The following is a 19160-nucleotide window of genomic DNA, read 5'->3' as shown; positions in this document are numbered from 1 at the left end:
TCCATCGATGATAATACATGGTATTTCGCTTCCTGCCGTTCTGGCATTTTTGGCCTGTGCACTGACTATCGTCTCAAATCACTAGCACTTTAGGCGGACGCGTGGCACTTGGTTGAGAGACCCTTTTCATGAGTCTTTGACGAACATCTGTCCCACAAAAGGGACCAACTTTACGCACGGCCCGAAACAAGCAATATGAATAGTATCGGACAGCCCTCCTCGGACCTTTCGTTTAGGCAAAGGGCGGGCCCAGCGACGCTTTTCCATCACGCTCCAGAGCCCTTGGGATTCGTACTCCGGTTTGCTCCGTCGTCTGTACGGTGTGAGTACCTCTCTTGACCTTGTATCCCGTAGCTGAGGACCTCCTCAGCCTTCTCTGCTGGCCCCCACCTGGGATAACAGGTTATTCGGCGGGAATACGGAGACCGCATGACCGCCCGTACGGTTCCAATTTGTCGGCAGATCTTCTGTTAGCCCTGAAGAACCGAAGCATTAGGTAAGTAGCAGCGCTTCCAAGGTTGGACACGCAGCGAGGTGGAGTCTGCAGAACCGGGGAAGCAGGACTGAAGGGGGCCCCGGGCCGTTGGAAGCTGGAAGGGGAGGTGGATCCGAACCAGTCTGAGGCTTCACTCCGCCGGTCCGGTCGGGGCAGCCGGCTCGGCGCCTCTGAGGTCTTGTCCCTGAGTGGACGGAACGTGCGCCTCGTGCTCCGCCCATGGAAAATTAAGCCTTGGGGCGATCCGCCCTGCGGGGTCTTGGCATTTTTCTTGGCATTTGCAGATCAGGTCCCACCGGATATCCGATCAACGCTGCCCGACGCGCATGCGAGACAGGCGACGAAAATGTTTTGCCCCTAGGGCCTGTTGTCGCAATCGTCGGGGACGGTCACAATTTGTAGAAAATGCGGCGAGTGCCCCCCTGGATATCCCTTTTTCCCTTTTTATGCGACGCATCAGAGTTCAGACTCTTGCGCTTCTTCCTCTATTTTATCCCTTTTACGTTCGTTTGTCTCCCGGGGGGGTTTTCTATGTTTTCTTTATTTTTTCCCCAACATAATATCCCAGAGCCCAATAATACCGAAGCTAAAATACCCGAGCACAGCGAAAACAAAAAAGGACAAGAAAAGGGCGCATGGAAGACGGACAGGTACCAACCTTCATGACAACCTAGTATACCGTTGGCACCTGCACCATGAGTCTCTCGCTCTTGAACTCGAACCGTTTAAGTAAGCCGGAGATGCTGGAGATCCGACCCTCCAACGACAGGCCCATAGAAGAGCAGTCGACGACAACCGCTGGCGAAAACGATCACCAACACCCTCCCGAAGAACCTCCCAAACATGCGGACGAAGCAGGTCCTCCAGAACCGGAGCAAGCAATGGTGGCTCCCCATACCGTGCTGTCAGAGAAGGAGAAGATCATAACTATCTGCATTGCTGCAACTGTCTCCTTCCTGTCTCCTGTCTCCTCAGACATCTACTACCCTGCTCTGAACCTTCTGTCAGAAGAACTCAATGTCACGAGGAGTACAATGAACTTGACCATCACTGCATTCATGGTAGGCCGTACAAACTTAGTTTCCAATCCATTTCAACCGACGTAAGCCCACTGAACGCCGTTCACAGATAGTCCAAGCCGTGGCACCTATCTTTATCGGAAGCTTCTCTGATAGCTACGGCCGTCGGCCAGCTATGTTGTTCTGTTTGGTTACCTGCGTCGGTATGAACATTGGCCTTGCTCTGCAACATAGCTACGCAGCCCTACTTGTCCTCCGCTGTTTCCAGGCCTTCGGAAGCAGTACTACAGTCCTCCTTAGCAGCGCTGTCACAGCGGACCTTGTCACCCGAGCGGAACGAGGCAAGTACATGGCCTACTCATCTCTGGGCCTTATACTGGGACCTGCCCTTGGCCCTCTTATCGGTGGTATCCTGGTTCAATTCCTCGGCTGGCAATCGACCTTCTGGTTTCTTGCTATCTGGTCCGGAGTGATGCTTGTGGTTGTGATCTTGATCCTCCCCGAAACGTGTCGCAGCGTGGTAGGTAACGGGTCTATTCCGCCACAGCGATGGAACAGGTCCATCAAGCAGGTGTTCTGGGACAAGCCGGTGCACGATGATAACGCAGATGCCGTAACCCTTGCTCCACCTGTCAAGAAGAAGCGTGCGACTCCGATGGACAGCGCCAGAGTCTCCTGTGAGAAGGAAACGGCCTGCCTCCTTATCTTTAGTGCGCTGCTGTTTGCCGGCTATTCCATGGTGCTGAGCAGTATGCCATCGCAACTGGGTGACAGGTACGACTTCAACTCCCTGGAGATCGGCCTGTGCTATTTGCCTTACGGTTTTGGCGCCCTCACCTCCCGATGGACGACGGGAAGCCTGATCGATTGGAACTTCCGCCGCCAGGCAGCCAAGAAGGGAGTTGAAGTCCAGCGCAACAAACAGCCCAACATGAATGAGTTCCCCGTCGAGGCCGCTCGGCTGCAGATAACCATACCGCTGGTGTACGCCGCCTGCGTCGGACTCATCGGCTACGGCTGGGTAATGAACTTCAGGACACACCTGGCGGGTCCCTTGATCATGCTGTTCATCCTCGCGCACGCCATCTCCGGTGCCACCAGCACCCTGATCACTCTCATCGTCGACTGCCATGTCGACCAGCCCGCGACGGCGACGGCCGCGGCCACTTTCTTCCGCTTCCTACTCGGAGCCGGCGCCGTCGCCGTCGCGGTGCCCATGACCAACGCCATGGGTGTCGGCTGGATGGGGACACTCATCGCGTTTCTATTGGTTGTCTGTAGCGGCATGTTATGGGCGGTCCTGATTTGGGGCTTCGAGTGGCGGCTGCAGTACAAGGCGAAGAAGGAGAAGAAGCAGGCGGAGAGGGAGCTCAAGAAGAAAGAGAAGCTTGGCCTTGGTCCTCTTGGAGTCAGTCAGGATCCGATAGAGAAAAATTAAAAGTAGACAGACTTTCAGGCTTTTTTTTTCTGTCTTTCTTTTATTGTCTCTTTACTTCTTTGATTTCTTTCATTCGTTTAGACTGAAAGTACCCCCCGCACCTGTCTGTTCTGTCGTGTATTTTTTTTTTATCTCCCTCTTTGTTTCTTCTTTTCATGTTCCTGCGGGCCAGTCGAGAAACTTCCCTATTTGTTGTTTGTCTTTCGCTTGTTTGGATTTTGGGTTTTGCGTTTCGCATTTATGCATCGTATTGCATCAAGAATGGGTCAAGAAATTGCATTTGCAAGGAGTACTGGGATTCAAGAGTGAAGATCAAAAAAAGAAAAGGAAAAAGAATAGGTACATTACATACTTTTTGCATTCAGGCTTGGAGATTGATTGATTGAAAAATATATATACTTTATTTTTCGTGTTTGGGTATCATCACTTCCCAGATCTTCTCTTCTTCTTCTCCGCGTAGCCTTGTAGGTCGGTGTCTTCAGTTGGCGGATCAAATCGAAGCTCGAAAAGAGTTTGTATATCATTGGATTAAGGGGTCTTGTCTCCTCCTTTGCAGATGTGGACGTGAGATAGCTGTTGATTTGATCAGAGAAATCACATCAAATCAAATCAGACGTTGGCTGCTACCTTACTACCCTGGCAACTTAGGTAGGTAGGTAGGGTACCTCGGTATAGTACTACTTGGATATGGTACAGCACCGCGAGACGCGGCAGCTTTGAACCATGGACGAACCTTAATTAGCACGGTCACTACCTAATCCGGCATATATGTTGGAATCTAGATCCACATTGACATTTGCTGTGATGTTCATTTATGTATAGAGGTACATATATTGTGGTTTACTTTGTTTTTACACTGTAAGGCACCCAATTGCATTATATGTATGCATATATAATATATATAAAAAAGAACACGGTAGGGCCAAATAAATATAAATATAAACAGGCTGAGGAAACAAGAGAAGAAGAGTCTAGGATATCTGAACAAGATAAGCTGAAGATATCTATTGACAATCAAGGACGATCGGAATCATCCATGCAAGATTTCTTTTTTGGAAATTTCGCGAGTATGTACGTCTTGAATGGGCTGACTAGTTGTATCATACAGTAGCGTTCACGGTTCATCGGTTCATCGGTTCATCTGCAAGAGTACAGTGCATATGGCCCGGGCACCGTTTGCAAAGGCCAGGTGTCGGGTCGGACAAACACCCCAAATACGGGTTCCACAATAGTGCAAACAGAGGTTTATTTTCTGTGCTGTAACAACACTCCGTGACGTTGTCACTAACTAGGTACCTAAATAGGTACTGTGCGTGTCGCATTACTGCCTGAAGTCCTCGAATCATTTGTGCTGCCTTAGTACAGGCCACGCTGACTCGCGGTGGGATTGTGAATTTCCAGAAATAGATGGGGGTTGAAACTAGTTGATGATCTTCACCGACTACTTACGGAGTAATGTAAATAGTAATTTTGACAATTCGCACTGACCAGACCAGACTAGACCAGACACGGATCTCTACTCTGTACTCCGTACGTACTGTACGAAGGATCGGATTCGGAGGGTTGCCAGTGAACTGCAACTGTCCTCACAACTCAACAACAACATTCTCATCTGATTCTCGCGCCACATCAAATCTCATAGTTCCTGCAGCCCCAGACAAGGCGGTCAATTTTGAATCTCTCTGCCCAACCGCCCGCCCCATATAGATAGGTGAGACACACAGCGTAGCGGTGAGGAGGGGGCCAACTTGCCAAGTTTGATTCCGATCCCGAAATTATCGACAACAATGAGTTGTTGGTGTCTTCCAATTGGGTCACCGGCTTTCCTTTCCCCATGCCAAGAATTTTGGAAGAGTTGAAGGAAGGAAACGCGAGGTGAGGTCAGCCTCGGGAACCCGCCTCGATCTGGGGACGCATCCGTTGTCAAACTAGTGATGGGGCTCTTCGGGGAACTTCCGATGAGAGTGTGAGGTACTATTTCACTCTGGTTACTTACCTACGGAGTAGGCCTGGGGCGCGGAGTCGGGAGGGAAAGACTAGGTTTTAGGAGTAGTAGTCTGTGTTACTAGTTAGGTAGTTTCAGCCTTACTACCTACGCTAAGAAGGCAGGTTCTAGAATGATCTATGTTGTGCTGTTCGAGGGCTTATCGGGTTTCTAGAATGAAGTGCCTGATATGCGATGTGGAGGAAGCAGGGCAAGTCAGGGGTAAAGTAAAGGCCGTTCATGTATGCAGGATTTGGTGAAATTTGGCTTTAGAAGGACTATTTTGGATGATTCTTGTGCCTTTGTCTTTTTCTTCTTGGGCTTTATGTCTGGTAGATGGAAGTGTGAGCTGCTGTTCAAACATTTCAAGTAGTTTCCAGCTGGTGTGAACTTGAGAGTATTGATTGTTCTGTCAAATGACATGCCAGCTTGAGCGCCTATCTGGATGGGAGCTGCGGACTGCTCAAGAAATTGAAGATTAGCACCCTTCCAATGCCAAGTAATAGGCTTGACCTTTGCATCCGACCATTTCACCTCCGCTTTCAAACGGTCTGTTCCTAAAAGGACAACTGCCTCAGGACAAAACCCTAGCAAAGCTCTCTTCGATCGCAGCTCCTCCAGGTTGGGAGTCTTCAACAATGTGCCTTTTACAGCAGTTGACTCTGAGGCCTTGAGTTGAGAGTCGTGCGAGGCAGCTTCAAGGCGCCGTAGGACCCTCTGGTCACCAATTTCTCGAATCGGAACCGGAGCTGTTGAATATCCATGAGGACTAGCCCGGAATTAATCTGCACAGGGCATTCAACAGCAGCAAGAATGAGCATGTCATTAAAGTCCACATCCAACCAGCAGTTTGGACCAGGCTCAGTGGATGGCTCTAAAACTATGATTGCCGATTTGAAGAGTTGATTCCAACAGTCAGTGCGTCCTAAGGACCCTGTTGTCTGATTGCAAGGATGCAGGACGAAATTCTGCCCGTCTAACTTCCCGGTTGAGAGACAAACCGATCCTGGGACTGGATGCCTGAACGTCAGACATTCATATCAAGATATCGTGCAGTTCTGGTAGCGATTCAGAGAAAGTGACGGCAATTCTCTGCAGTTGTGTCTCGATCACCATCTCCTCATTCCCTGTCCCAAGGCACGTAGTCAGCACTAATCTTGTGAGTCAATTCCGTATCCTTTTCTATCACCTACCGTAAACTCCTCCATTATCTTCCAAAGCCCTAACGATGTTTCTCAGTAGGCTAGTTCCCAAACTTCCATATGTCTTTCGAAGGTAGCTCTCGCATGATAACACCTCCACAGTATTCTGCTTCCTTGTCAATGTGAGTGTGTTGGATAGATAACCCTCTTTGTCCGGTACATCTTTGACAACTAAGGGAAGCTCCCACATAGATGCCATCCTCCTATCCATCTTCTTTGGTGGCTGAAAATCATTAATTCTGTACTCAGCGGTGCTGGAGAGGAGGTTGTTGCTGCTGAAACTAGCATCATTTAAATGTTGCCATCGAGAAGCGAGTTTAGGGGTTTCTATTTTTGTCTGTGACGCTTGCATGGGGCAAAAACTCAGGCTATTCTCTTTGTCCTTCTTTATTTCCGACGCCTCAATGACGGGCTCGCCCTCCCGCAATCGTCGGGAGCGTGCAAAAAGCTCTTCCCGGAAATCATCCGAGACCTCTTGTTTGATGATGATATAGTTACTGTTGATGTGTTTCCGGTTGAAGGAATCAGCGATGAGGTATTTCTTGAAGGATAATTGATTAAGGGAATCGTGAGAAAGGGGAGAAGAGACATGATATTACTTACACCGTCCCATTCCCAAGGTAAGTGATAGGCGACCAGGGTTTCAGGGAGAAGATTCTTGCAATGGATAGGTCCGCTAAAGGCAGGATTACAATACCTTTATCCACCCCGGTCGAGGAGTCACAGTTTCTCCGTGCTCTTTTTAACCGACCGTTGTCGAAGACAGCGTCGCCTGTCGTTTACTAATCCTCTGACCGTGGCATACTGCCTCTTTTCTTGTGATGTCCTTCCGGAGGCTCTCACTGTGCCGTCTCAGCTGTTGATCCCGGATCGTCAGAGCCATGAGATCATCAGGGTCGTCACTCATCACTCTCTCTCGACCCCAATTCCCCATGCGATGATGGAGCCAACGAATCAGCTTGATTTCGATCATTCCTATGATGACTCGATTTTATGCGAGCTTTGATCATTGATGCCATCACGCCTTGTGGTTGGCACAGGTATAGTTGCCCGGGAATATTGGGAAAAAGTCGTTAACCAGTAGATAAATAGGTAAGCGACGATAGGTGAAGCCTAACGCTGAATTAAAGAAAGAGGATAGAAAGTGGAATGAAATAGGATTGTTATAGGCAATCAGCCTTGCAGCGGTCTCTCAAACGCAGCTGGTGGTGCGTTCGCCAATCATAATCATTTTCAGAGAGCATCCTGTGCAAAGGCGATGCCCCGAGCCCTGCTGATCAGTCCTAATCGATATCTCGACGCGAGAAAAGGGGGATATGTGGACAATAGCTACCTGACACGCAACGTAGGAGGGATAATGTCTGACAAGGCCCTAACTAGGTAGGTAGTCGGCCGGGAGGTCGGACCGGCTGGAACCAGAAACCAGGCCAAAATAGAATCTATTTAAAGCAAGTCCAGATGATGATTTTTTTATATCTCTTTCTCCTCTCGTCTTCCTTTACGTTTGTACAATTCTTTTCCTCTCTGAGCGGTGGTAATCCAGCGTAGTTAGTAATGGGTAGATTCAATATTTACACTACTATATCATATACCTGTCTTTCGTCACCCCTCCTCTCCCCTGCTCTCTATTGGCTTGGCTTGACAAGTTGCTTTTTCCTAAAACCATGTTATTTTGAACCTACTAGAGGGTATCCAGGCACTACTAATTATAGGCCGCAGACCCTAGACAAAGCTACCTAAGTCCCAGATCGCAATATAGCAAAAGCCACTGAAGCGGCGAGTTACCAAGGTGCCTTGGACAGGAGGGGGTACTGAGCGATCTGACTCAGTCGTGTAGAGTAGATTACTGTAGAAGTACATGTACAATATCCATCTCGGCAATGCCTTACTCTATGGGAAGGTCATCATATAGTAGTGGAAGTAGAATATCCGCGCTAAGCGCGCGCATGTCAGAAGTGGAGTTCTCAACACTTAATATGTTCCTCCGGGGTAGGGAAGAGTTATCATGTATGCGTGATAACTCATTTTTCCCCGGAGATAGTCCCAGTAGCAGTTAGTAGGCAGACAGGCAGGCAGGCAGGCAGCAATATGAATGGATAAACAATCATCAGGATCTTGGTGACATTTCATAGTCATCAGCTAGGGAAAAGACTTGGCCAGCTGGATGGAAGAGAAATAACGACAGGAAACCTTGCCATATACAACGCAACTGCTGATCTTAGAGCGTTTTCCGCTGCCCAGGAAGGCCTTACTTATTACTAGCTATAGACATAATAAGTCAGCCCTGTTGTGTTTTGCTCTGTACGTACACAAATCTAAGTTTGTCTGGAATAGGTATGTACGGTGGTAGTGCTTACTCTTAGTCATGATTATATCCAATTTCATAAGATTCCTACATGGTATATCCATAATCAATCATAGCCATGTTGACTCTACTTACATGCGCATGCGAACCGTACTACTTGAGGCTGACGGCGGTGGTGCTGGTGTTGGTGCTCCTTGGTGGATTGATTGTGGAGGTCACCCCGCCGTGGGGCCGGCCCTAGAGAAGAACGCACACCCAGGAGGAAGGTCGATCGATATGCGGCACGGTATGAGAAGGAGGTGTTTATCTCCGGGGGTTTTCCGCTTATTGCGGATCTGGTTGTATATATATAATATTGGGGTATCGCTCTCTTCTCTTTATTTTCGTTTCGTGGCTTCTAACCCGGTGCAGTGCTTTGGATTAAGCGGCGGGATAGTACACATTTTACCTGATTGGTCTACGATATCCGTTTATCTGAGACCTGTTTTAGCAATCATCTCTTACACGGTTTACGACTCGAACAGAAGCATGTCTGGCTCCGACAAACTCTCGCCTTTCCACCTCATCCAGACTGACTACAAGAAGGTCGGTGAGCGTGGCATCCGTTCGGACATTCTGGTGCCCAAGGACTCCTTCACGGGGAAGCGACCTGTCATCCTCCGTTTTCACGGAGGTGGATTGGTAAGACACATACACGTACCTAGGCATTATCGGGGGAAAAGGCGACTAATCTGACTCAGATGGCGTCGGACTCCCTCTTCCTCGAATGGTTTCCCCAATGGCTACTCGACCTTGCGCAGCGGCACCACGCCGTCATATTCTCCCCGAACTATCGATTCATACCAGAGGCCACGACTCTCGATGTCTTCGACGACATTGAAGATTTCTGGACGTGGGTGCACTCGCCGGCGCTGGCTGATCTTCTGTCCTCCGGGCCTGCGCCCACACAGCTCGACCTCTCCCGCATCATCACAGCGGGCGACTCCGCTGGCGGCCTGCTCAGCATCACGCTTGCACTGTCGCGTCCGGACGAGATCCGCGCCTGCACAGCCGCATACCCGATGCTTGACGTGCGCGCTCCGCACTACTCCACCGCAACAGACGACACGGTCTTTATCGGGGTCCCGCGGTGTCCCGAGTCGGTGATAACAGAGCACCTCGAGAAGATGAAACCCGAGGACGCAGCATTACCCGCCTTCCCGCCCGCCCGGATCCCGTTCTTGGCTGCGGCTTTCCAGCACGGCCGGGTGTTGGAGATCTATGAACGGGGCACGGAGAATTCACCTCGGAAGGGACTTCTTTTCCCGATTGAGCGGCTGGACAAAGACGCAAAGTTTCCTCGTGGCGGCGTTTCTATTATCCATGGCATTTCAGACCGTGCGGTCCCCGTGGAAGGGAGCAAGGAGTTCGTTGAGAAGGCCCGGGAAGTGATGAAGGGAAAACAGGGTGGTGATAAAGTGGTTCTGGCACTGCGGGAGGGCGACCACGGATTTGACGGGGAGGCAAACCTGGATGATGAGTGGCTGCAAGACGCGCTGAAAGCTGCGGTGGAGACCTGGCTGGAGTAGATGATGGATATGCCAAAACACGTAACAACACACAATTGGATAGAAATATCATGCGCCGCACGCAGTGGGGGTGCACAATTGGTCGGGATTCATCTGCTCATGCAAACTGGGGCGTATACTAGCAAATAGTAAGCATTGAATGGACACGAGCTTGAGCCAGCTAGAAAATCTGGAGCTGGTAGCACTGTTGCCGATGAGAGACGCGGTAGGCGATCTGCGATGATGGACAGGGGAGAAGAACCAGGGGATAGAGAGATCAATGTCCTGTTCAGCGTGGTATATTGAAAAGACCAGATTGGACTTCATGCTCAGTGGCAAGACCAATGCTAACGAGGCTGTCAATGCTGGTGTCGACGTCGTGCTGAGGCGCTGGCTGCGGGGAGAGAGGCGCGCAGCCGATGATGGCCGCGATAAGGCTCCATGGGGCCGACCAATCCAGCCCCGCCTGTGCTCGCTAAAGCCAGGGAGATCATCGCAGGACACAATGTCCTGCATCAGCTGCGTTGCCATCGACGTTCAATCTTCCAGCTCGAAGGCTCCAAGAGAGTCCATGATGTCTCACAGTTAAGTCCAGCACGTCTTCCGGCGTGCGGCTGCCCGACGACATGATGGTCCGAGCTTTCCTTCCTCAGGCTGTGTAAAGCCTCACTCTCGCCTCAACTGGGCCGCTGGGCTGTTCGTTCTTTTGACGTTGGGCTTCAAAAGCTTCTGCTGAAACTCTCTGTTCTTGGTTCCATGTTGTCCACCAAATTCCGAAGGGTCCTTTGCACACCGGTTCTTGCTTCATCCTCTCATTCTCAGTACCGCTCAGCGGCGGAATAGAATTATCTTGACCACTTTTTCCTGGATGTTATTTGGCCTTCCTTGCACATTTGCCGGGCACACCGTGGAATTTAGACAGCCCGAGGATGTCATCTAACGGGCAGACCGGTTGCAGCTCGCGCCTTCTGGCGCTCCCTTACGAACTTCGAGACATGATCTACAAAGCCGTCTTTGCAGAAGACGACATCTGTGAAATCAAACGGAAACCCATCCGCATCTGGTGTGAGGTGGAAAGCCAGTGGCTGATGATAGACCGACTGTTGCGGAACCCTGTCGTGACTGGACACTACCAGCATGTTAACTGCCAGAATCAGATCCTCCAGATTGCAAGATCGGACCTGTACCTTAGCTGGGCGCCTCTGACCATATCAGAACATTTTCCATGTCCGGGCTCCCTGGCCGGCTGTACGGATCTCAACCTTCTGCTCACCTGTCGCCAGATCTACCACGAGGCACGTATCCTGCCGTATACCCAGAACTGGTTCCGGACGTGGCAGCTAGGCAGCTTCTCCAACTTCACGTGGTGCCTGAAGAGCTGGCAGGTCCGTTCCATCGCACATTTGGCCATCTGTATCACGGAGGATTTTGGGATGCACAAGAATCTCGCGGAGTGGAATGAGATGTTCTCCCTGATCGCGGAGTCCTTCTTGGGCCTGCAGACGCTGTCTATAGAGATGCATCTCGACAATTATACCGAGTCCAGTCTCAGAAGTACGTTCTGGGATGGAGGTCTTCTAGAGTTGGACCGCCTGAATCTGAAAGGAATCCAGCTCATCTTGCACGGCGCGACAGAGCAAGAGCCATATTTTAGATATGCTGCCGGCGTACAAGTCGGGCCTCCTCGATTTCATCACGTTTCCCAGCATTCTTCAACCAAGGAGGATACTCGTGCATCCCAAGAGCCTGCTGAGAGCTCTGTGGACGATGGTGCTGTGGAATCGTCAGCATGCCCACAGCCAGTCAGCTTCCGACACGCCCGGAACGTCCTGCGCGCTCGTTATGGGGACGTGAAAGATGCAGAGCGTGATCAGCGTCTCTTTTTCCGCTTCTCACCGAACCCCAACCCTCTCTACGTCCGCAATCTCATCCGTATGCTTCCAAGGCGTGGTCGAACGCATGCGGATATCAGGCGCGAGGACATGCTGCAGCGGGAGTATTCATTCCACAACGCGTACGAGGATTCGGACACGGAAAAGGAGCATCCTATTATCGGTTACCAGTTCCGTGAAAACACCTCAGCTGACGAAATAGCTCGGGGCCTTCAGAAACTGCGTGTTGCCAAAGAGCGGTTGATCGAGTCTCATAAACGGTGGGGACCTGTTTACCAGTGGGAGGCTCAGAAGCGGCTTCGAGAGCGAAGAATTCGACGTCAAACCCGTCCCGACGCACCATCCCTTGGACGAGAGGTGATCAGAGCTCCAAGCGTACAGAGTGAGGTCGACGAACTCGAAGAGGAAAACCGTGGGCAGTGGAGGCGTCGCCTTATGGAGGAGACGTTTTCTCCCTTCATTGAATCATTTCCAATTGAAGGGGACTTTTGTCCTATTGGTTTGCCCAAGACAGGTCATCATACTTGCATAGATTGTCCTCGGAAACACGACAATCTCCTCATTGATACGAAAGGCCGATGATTGAGGGTATTGATATAAATCCACTTTGCAATTGTTCAACAAACCGATAATACCCATGAATAATTGTAGCAAGTTAATATACATGTGTCACATAAATGTCTGTTTCTAGATACAGATATCCAATCGCATATATTGCGCGAGTTCTCCAGTCGCTTGAAGGCGGAAGATAAAGTGGGGACAGTGGGCGCCTAGAACGTTCCTGCATATAATAAGTTTCCAACAACATGCAGTTTCTGCTACATCTTGTTCGACGCGGTGCGCGGCATCCAACTCGCAAGGAGAAAGACCTTAGGGATCATATATTTCGGCAACACTTCAGCTATGCGCTGCTCGACCTCTGATACTTTGGTGACCGCATAAGGATCCTTTTTCGCGTCGCCGAAGTCCAGTTCCGCCTTGGAAGGCGGCGTGCTTGCAGGATAATCGTCCAAGTACAATATGCACCCAGAACGGGGTCTCTTTTCCATCGATCGCGCCCAAAAGGTCAATCACAATAGCGTCGTTCGGCGTGAAGCACTGTCTCGCTTGGTTCCCGACCTCGCCAGCCTCGACTCTGCAACCGTCGAGCTTCAAAATAGTATCCTCACGTCCGATATAGTCGAGCGTGCCATCAGCATTCAGTCTGCCGAGAGTGGTGTCGGGTGTGCTGGTGCTGAGCGCCAGTACGACGACCTGTCAGCTGTTCTGGCGCAAGGGACTGCGTGTCGGAGACTCTGGTCAAATTCTCAAGAGCCGACCACTGGTGTATCTGCGACCGGCGTTAGAGTCATGGGACTCCTTATCTCGCAATGGTCCCCTGATGTCCCGTGGTTGGACATTACAAGAGCGTTTGCTCAGCACAAGAACCATTTTCTTCGGAAAACATCAGATCCACTGGGAGTGCAATAGCTGTCTCTTCTCGGAGGGTTCCTGCAGTTCTGTTCAGGAACAGTCAATCATAAAATCTCGGCCGGAACCAGAGAACAAGTGGAAGCACTGGGTTACCGGTCTTAGCAGAAGTCGAATCACCCCCAGAATTGTCAGTCGGCGACTTGGCCGTGTCACGCCGCGAAAGGGGTCCGTTCAGAAGATATTCAACGACAACCTATGGCATTAACTGTTCAAACATTCTCTGGCAAAGCAATCGCAACACCTGGGAAATGTCCGAAATGTGGTGTCATCTTGTCGAAGAATTCACCCGTCGCAACTTGACAGTGCTTGATGACAAGCTTCCGGCGCTCGCAGGCTTGGCTCCCTCGTTCCAAGAGCACTTGAAAAGCCGATACGTTGCTGGAATTTGGGAGTCACAGCTGCACTCTATGGATGTGTTCGGGTGATATGTTCCTGACCCGAAAAAAAATCCAAGATTGCCAGATCGTATCGCGCTCCCTCCTGGAGTTGGGCGAACGTCGATGGCCCATCAAATGGCGTCGTGAAATCGATGCGTGCTGTACGGGTTCGATAATCGATGTGCAGATTGAACGAAAAGGATGCGATCCGTACAGCAGCGAAGTCCTGGCTGGCCTGGATGTTTGACCCTTTCGACATGCGATCTGTTTGTCCTCGGCCCGATAGATTCGAGTATTTCCCGGATTCTCTCGAATATAGCAGAGTCACTTCACCATATTGTATATGCATGATGTTTGAAAATCGGGAGCATGCCACTCGGCTAGGCAGTTTTGGCCGCGGGAAGAGCGAGTCATTAATATAGTGTGAATGTTCGGCACAACCCTTCCCACAACAACTGCTCAATGAGATAACTAGACCTCTATGTTAATGGTATACGTCTGTTTATGTGTAGATATACCAAAAATCCATGTTTATCTATTTTCTCTTCTGCTGTGTCCGCAGCCTCCAGACCTCCAGAGCTCCAAACGGTGAAATGACAATTCCCACTAGATGAAGAGATGCTATTATGTGCTAGGTCGATTCTATAGCCTTCCAACAATGAAAAACGAAAAAAGAGGCTAATGTTTTTGGAACATGCTGGATAAAACGGATCCATCCATAGGTGGCAGGTTCCTGTTGGGCTGGAGTGGGCGAGATTGACAACTTGGCAACTGGCAACTGGATGGTATGTTTAGTTGCAGTGCTGTGAGAACAGCAATATTCCTGTTTTATGATAGCAGCTTCTCCTGGTAAATGTGGTACTTTTATGCCAGATCAGCAGGCTATTATCCGCCTCTAAATGAGATGTCATATGTTCAACAGCTCCAGTAACCTCCAATGCAGGAGGCACTGCTAGTTGGCCGGGAGGAATTGGATATATGTGAAGATTGGAAGGATGCAATCTCCATAGGAGTGGGGGAAAAAGAATTTTATAGATACATAAAACACAAAGAGTATGGCTTGAAGGTGCTCTAGGATCATCCTTGGCCTAGTCCAGAATCTTTAAAGCATATAGAGAACCTAAGATTACAATCTGAGCAGAACACAGACTGACAGATGCAAAACTTGTAATCTTTACTGCTGTAGTATGGGGGTGTTTACCTTCTTTGTTTTGATTTGTTGGATTATATTTCCAGGGTTTCTTACTGTGTTCCTGTATGCCTATATTATATCACTCCGATTGGGTCTTTGTTTTGCTGCACCTGATGTAACTTTTGGCTAGAAGGCCCCTCTAAAGTCATCGGGCCACTGACTAATGTTCAGCAGTTATTAACTAGAATCTAAATTCTGCGCCGTATAGCAAAACAGGTCGACATCAGCATAGATTTGTCCGCATAATTTTCATCGTACATGGTTTTGATGAATCATATCTGAGCCCTCTCAATTTGTGCATATAGTTGCTGTGATGGCATTGTTTGAAGCCATCAATCTCCACCATCGGCTGACGTTGTTGGGACTTGTTCATTACTGAATCGTCTCTTTCGTCACCCCTCCCTGCAACATAGCGGCTTGGACCATACCCATGTGATTTTGAAGCTATTGGAGGGTACCCAGACACTATAATAGATCACAAATCCTAGGCAAAGCCAGCCCAGATTGCAATCTAGCGAAAGCGGTAAGCTAGGTAGCTTAGACAGGTGGCAGGGAAGTACCGAATGATATGATTCAGCAGTGTAATTGGTTTAACATATTTCTAGAGTGCGTCAAAAGTGTCTAGAGGTTATGGATCACCCTGTTTGCCTTCCGTACAAGACCAAGATGAATCAGCATCCTTGAAAAACTAAAATGTTCACAGCCTCGGCTAAGTCACAGCCTGGAGAAATGACAATTTGGCAGATATGCCGAGGGCGACCCACGCCCTGCTGTATCCATAATAGTACGCAGTAGTATTAGGTAGTTCTTGCCCATTCACCTCACTCTGTACCCGTTGCTGAGTAGGTTCAGGCCATTTTATGCAGGGGAATGGTGAACATGGAGAAGGAGATCAGGGCGGCGCGTAAAGGGTGGGCTCAATCGAGTTGGAGAATTTGAGTGGTTTATGCAGTCTGAAACTTCTGCCGATTGCTGCTGTGGCCCCATCAACGTTGAAGAAAAGCCAATGATTGAGGGCATTGATTATCGATAACACTGAAGCTAGCCAAGCTGGATAAACGCGTCACCTTGGTGGGCTATTGTCTTGTGGCTGGCTGAAGACGTTTATCAAGCTGTGATGAAATCGTTCTGGCTTGTCCACGGAATACCTACTTTATGTTGCATAACTAGTACATATATATACGGACAGTTCAGCTTGGGCAGACATGCCCACATGCTCCACTCCACTCCGTGGTCCGAAATATGGAATCTCTTAGCTTGAAATTATGAACTGTTGGTGACGGGGGTACTAGGCCGGCGAACTCGCCTACCTACTTGGCACCTCTCACTCGTCCTAGATAGGTAGTTGTTAGATAACTTCCATTGATTAGAGAGTTCAATTCGAAGATTTCCCTCTTTCTAACCAACTCTTTCTCTGAGCAGAGAAAAGAATGACTAACACCAAAGGCAAATGCAAAAAGGGTAGTACATAGTAATCATGTCCCAAGAACAACTGAGTGACAAAATTTGCATGGCATAGGGAAAGTGTCAAGTATAACACACGCGAACGAGCGTATATCTTCAGCCCCTCTTAACACATGCACAAAGTGTCTGGACACCAACATCACAACTTCCTAGCTCACAATGTCATATGGTTCTGCTTATATTGGTTGTGGGCCAGAAGGGCCGTTTCGCATAGAAGAAACCTCTCTACTCCATTCACGTATCTTTGCATTGATCAAATCCATAATTATCTCCAGGCTGCGGCAGTTATCAGTATTTATTAGTCATGAAGCAAACACGGGTAAATTCTTCCATGGGTCGATCACATACCGGATGATATACCAGCCCACAGTATCTACCATTACCCGGGTCGGTTGCCTGGAAGATGACTCTATACTCGTAAGGCCTGCCGCCACCATAGATCCTTCCGTCCTTCATGATGGGAAATTCGATCAAGCTCCCTCCCTCAGGGGGACAGTTTGGAAAGGGGAAGTTCTCATCGTTTCTGAACTCCCTAGGATAGCCTCCTGTAATGATCGAGCTTGATGTTGAGCAAGGAGCTGGTAGCTTGTCAAATCGAGAGGTTTCTTGTTACCTGGCTGAGGCCCATTTGGGTTGAGACCATTGTCGACCCCTCTTTGTGCTGCGTCTTCGATCTGAAAGTCATTGAACTTCTGGCCACCTGAGAGAGTCGGTTAGTGTCCCATAATAATGAAAATTGCAATACGCAAGCAAGACTTACCACAGTCAACTTCAGCGGTGGGTAGATTGGAAATAGCTCTTTTCACTGGCTTGTTCGAGACTGGTGTGGCAGTGGCAGTTCCAAGAAGCAAAAGAGTCAACACTGAAACGTTGAAGAGCTTCATGTTGCAATTGAGTAGTGCTTTTCACAAGAGATGCAGTTGAAAATTTGTGATGCGATATGCCTGCCACCGAGAATGAGAGGACTTCTAGCTCTCTTTTATACCATGTCCAGGTTGGTTATACTTTAGATTCCAGCACATCCCCAAACGCAGTTACTCAACGGCCCCCAACTCACTGCCTCACACAGTGGCAGTCTTGCAAACAACCAGGAGGCCTGATGGAACAGAAGCTGTCATCCTGCAGTAGAATCAACTTGACCAGTGTGCTCTGCCACATGATAGATCTCAAGGCCAAGACTACTGCAAAATGACTCGCGACAAGAAACTTCCGAGGACACCAGTAGTATGTGAGTGGCTTTTCCAGGTTCAGGTGAACAGTGAGATACTTTATATAGTAAAGTGGAGATATGAACAGTCTTTTGAACCTTTCAAAAACCAGACATTTTTGGAACATGCGGCTCAGGAGCGGGATCATCCATGGGGGGCCGTGGGGGCGGGATCCCGTGGGGGCCGGGCGGGGCGGGATCGACGACTTGGCAACAGGTGACACTGCCATCATTCCATTGGGGGCCTAAAGACGGTGATTCAGATACTTCACATGTGAGGTATATTTGACCCGAAACCATTCCCTTATAGATCGTACAGTCACAGAAGAACGGGCCACTCAGAATCAACACTTTCTCCAAGCGGATTAGCAACCCTTCCCCAGCAGGCTATCACTGCCCGCTGTGCAACTGCGGCTTTGATTACATGCCCGCTAGATCTTTTCAGCTCGCCGCGCGGCATTGGTACCTGTACGAGGCAGGTACGGCCCGACTGGACTACCACCTATATGCCATCCAGCTTCCTGCACCCAGAATCGAACTACTTCCATAATATCCATATCCATACACCCATCAGGTCGAGATCACCTGTACCGTCGGACATCTCCAGAAGTTACTCGAAAACACGTTTCTAGCAACGTGACGCGGAGCCCGCAAGATGTATCAACCCTGGTTCATCAATAGGACGGGCAGGGCCAAGGAATACCGTGCGGCACGATCTTACGTGGAACCTCTCCAGCAATTGTTATCAGGCGCCATCGGACCTGAGGTTGCCGTGACGCGTTTTGATGCAATCCCTTTCCATCATGGAGACTGCAGTTGGGCCCTTTGGAACCTCGTCTTCGACGCTGCGGCTGTCTTTCCAGAGACCCACTCAGCACTTGTTTCCCTCTTGCTGAAGGCACAAGAACTGTCGCAGAAACAGCATGCCCGGCCTGGCACAGTATATGAATGGATCAATTGCTTTGGATCAATGTGGGGTGACAAGTACAGCACATTCTGGGCATGGCGTGATGGCTCACACGGACCGGCAAGGATGACTCTTGAGGAAGAACCACAAGCAATACGGCTGGATCAAAAATGGATCAATTTCAATGCCTTCTCGGCCAAACTGGCGGCGACCCCTTTCCGACCCCGTTCTGGCATCAGAAAGGAAGGCGTGCTGAGACTTCGGCAGATTCTCGAGATCGATCCTGGTCGATACTACGAGGAACATGCCAAACACAAAGGCCCAGGTTTAAGAGGCCCTATTTTGAGCGCCCAGGAGAAGTTCGGATGCGATGTGTCTGCTGCTGCTCAGTGGGTCATACATGCAGGACAAGTCACCCTGAAGGCTTACGATGACGCAGATGCAAATAAGGAGAAAGAGAAGCTACACTTGCCTGCCAAAACTGATCTGTGGGATGGCGATGCCGGAATGTCTCTTGAACGATGGAACCTGTGGAAGACAAGGTTCCAAATCATGGCTGATTTCGAGGATCTCAGCGTGGATGCACGGACGGTGGCCAAGGAGGCTGCTCAGAGTATGGACCAAATTGCCTAAAAATGCTCTCTCAAGTATGGCTTT

General features: G+C 49.6%; 7 protein-coding genes across 7 annotated transcripts; 6 read left to right on the top strand and 1 right to left on the bottom strand.

The window, feature by feature from the left end:
* Positions 1–195: 195 nt before the first annotated feature.
* Positions 196–857, top strand: VTN00DRAFT_1858 (uncharacterized protein; the record flags this gene model as incomplete). Its single annotated transcript, XM_069428011.1, has 3 exons — positions 196–322; positions 403–496; positions 548–857. The coding sequence occupies 3 exons, from the start codon at positions 196–198 to the stop codon at positions 855–857; spliced, it is 531 nt and encodes a 176-aa protein (XP_069292560.1).
* Positions 858–1191: 334 nt separating this feature from the next.
* On the top strand, positions 1192–2953 carry VTN00DRAFT_1857 (uncharacterized protein; the record flags this gene model as incomplete). Its single annotated transcript, XM_069428010.1, has 2 exons — positions 1192–1557; positions 1625–2953. 2 exons carry the CDS (start codon positions 1192–1194, stop codon positions 2951–2953), a joined length of 1695 nt encoding a protein of 564 aa, XP_069292559.1.
* Positions 2954–8972: 6019 nt separating this feature from the next.
* VTN00DRAFT_1856 (uncharacterized protein) lies at positions 8973–10012 on the top strand (the record flags this gene model as incomplete). Its single annotated transcript, XM_069428009.1, has 2 exons — positions 8973–9125; positions 9185–10012. The coding sequence occupies 2 exons, from the start codon at positions 8973–8975 to the stop codon at positions 10010–10012; spliced, it is 981 nt and encodes a 326-aa protein (XP_069292558.1).
* Positions 10013–10920: 908 nt separating this feature from the next.
* VTN00DRAFT_1855 (uncharacterized protein) lies at positions 10921–12465 on the top strand (the record flags this gene model as incomplete). Its single annotated transcript, XM_069428008.1, has 1 exon — positions 10921–12465. The coding sequence occupies one exon, from the start codon at positions 10921–10923 to the stop codon at positions 12463–12465; it is 1545 nt and encodes a 514-aa protein (XP_069292557.1).
* Positions 12466–12903: 438 nt separating this feature from the next.
* VTN00DRAFT_1854 (uncharacterized protein) lies at positions 12904–13353 on the top strand (the record flags this gene model as incomplete). Its single annotated transcript, XM_069428007.1, has 1 exon — positions 12904–13353. One exon carries the CDS (start codon positions 12904–12906, stop codon positions 13351–13353), a length of 450 nt encoding a protein of 149 aa, XP_069292556.1.
* Positions 13354–16859: 3506 nt separating this feature from the next.
* Positions 16860–17273, bottom strand: VTN00DRAFT_1853 (uncharacterized protein; the record flags this gene model as incomplete). The annotated part of the gene is made up of 2 exons (XM_069428006.1): positions 16860–17089; positions 17150–17273. 2 exons carry the CDS (start codon positions 17271–17273, stop codon positions 16860–16862), a joined length of 354 nt encoding a protein of 117 aa, XP_069292555.1.
* Positions 17274–18251: 978 nt separating this feature from the next.
* On the top strand, positions 18252–19136 carry VTN00DRAFT_1852 (uncharacterized protein; the record flags this gene model as incomplete). The annotated part of the gene is made up of 1 exon (XM_069428005.1): positions 18252–19136. The coding sequence occupies one exon, from the start codon at positions 18252–18254 to the stop codon at positions 19134–19136; it is 885 nt and encodes a 294-aa protein (XP_069292554.1).
* Positions 19137–19160: the final 24 nt, after the last annotated feature.

Source organism: Thermoascus crustaceus (assembly GCF_041956765.1).
Source record: "Thermoascus crustaceus strain CBS 181.67 unplaced genomic scaffold VTN00scaffold_1, whole genome shotgun sequence".
Classification (NCBI taxonomy): domain Eukaryota; kingdom Fungi; phylum Ascomycota; class Eurotiomycetes; order Eurotiales; family Thermoascaceae; genus Thermoascus; species Thermoascus crustaceus.
This window is presented reverse-complemented; position numbering and strand designations above follow the sequence as displayed.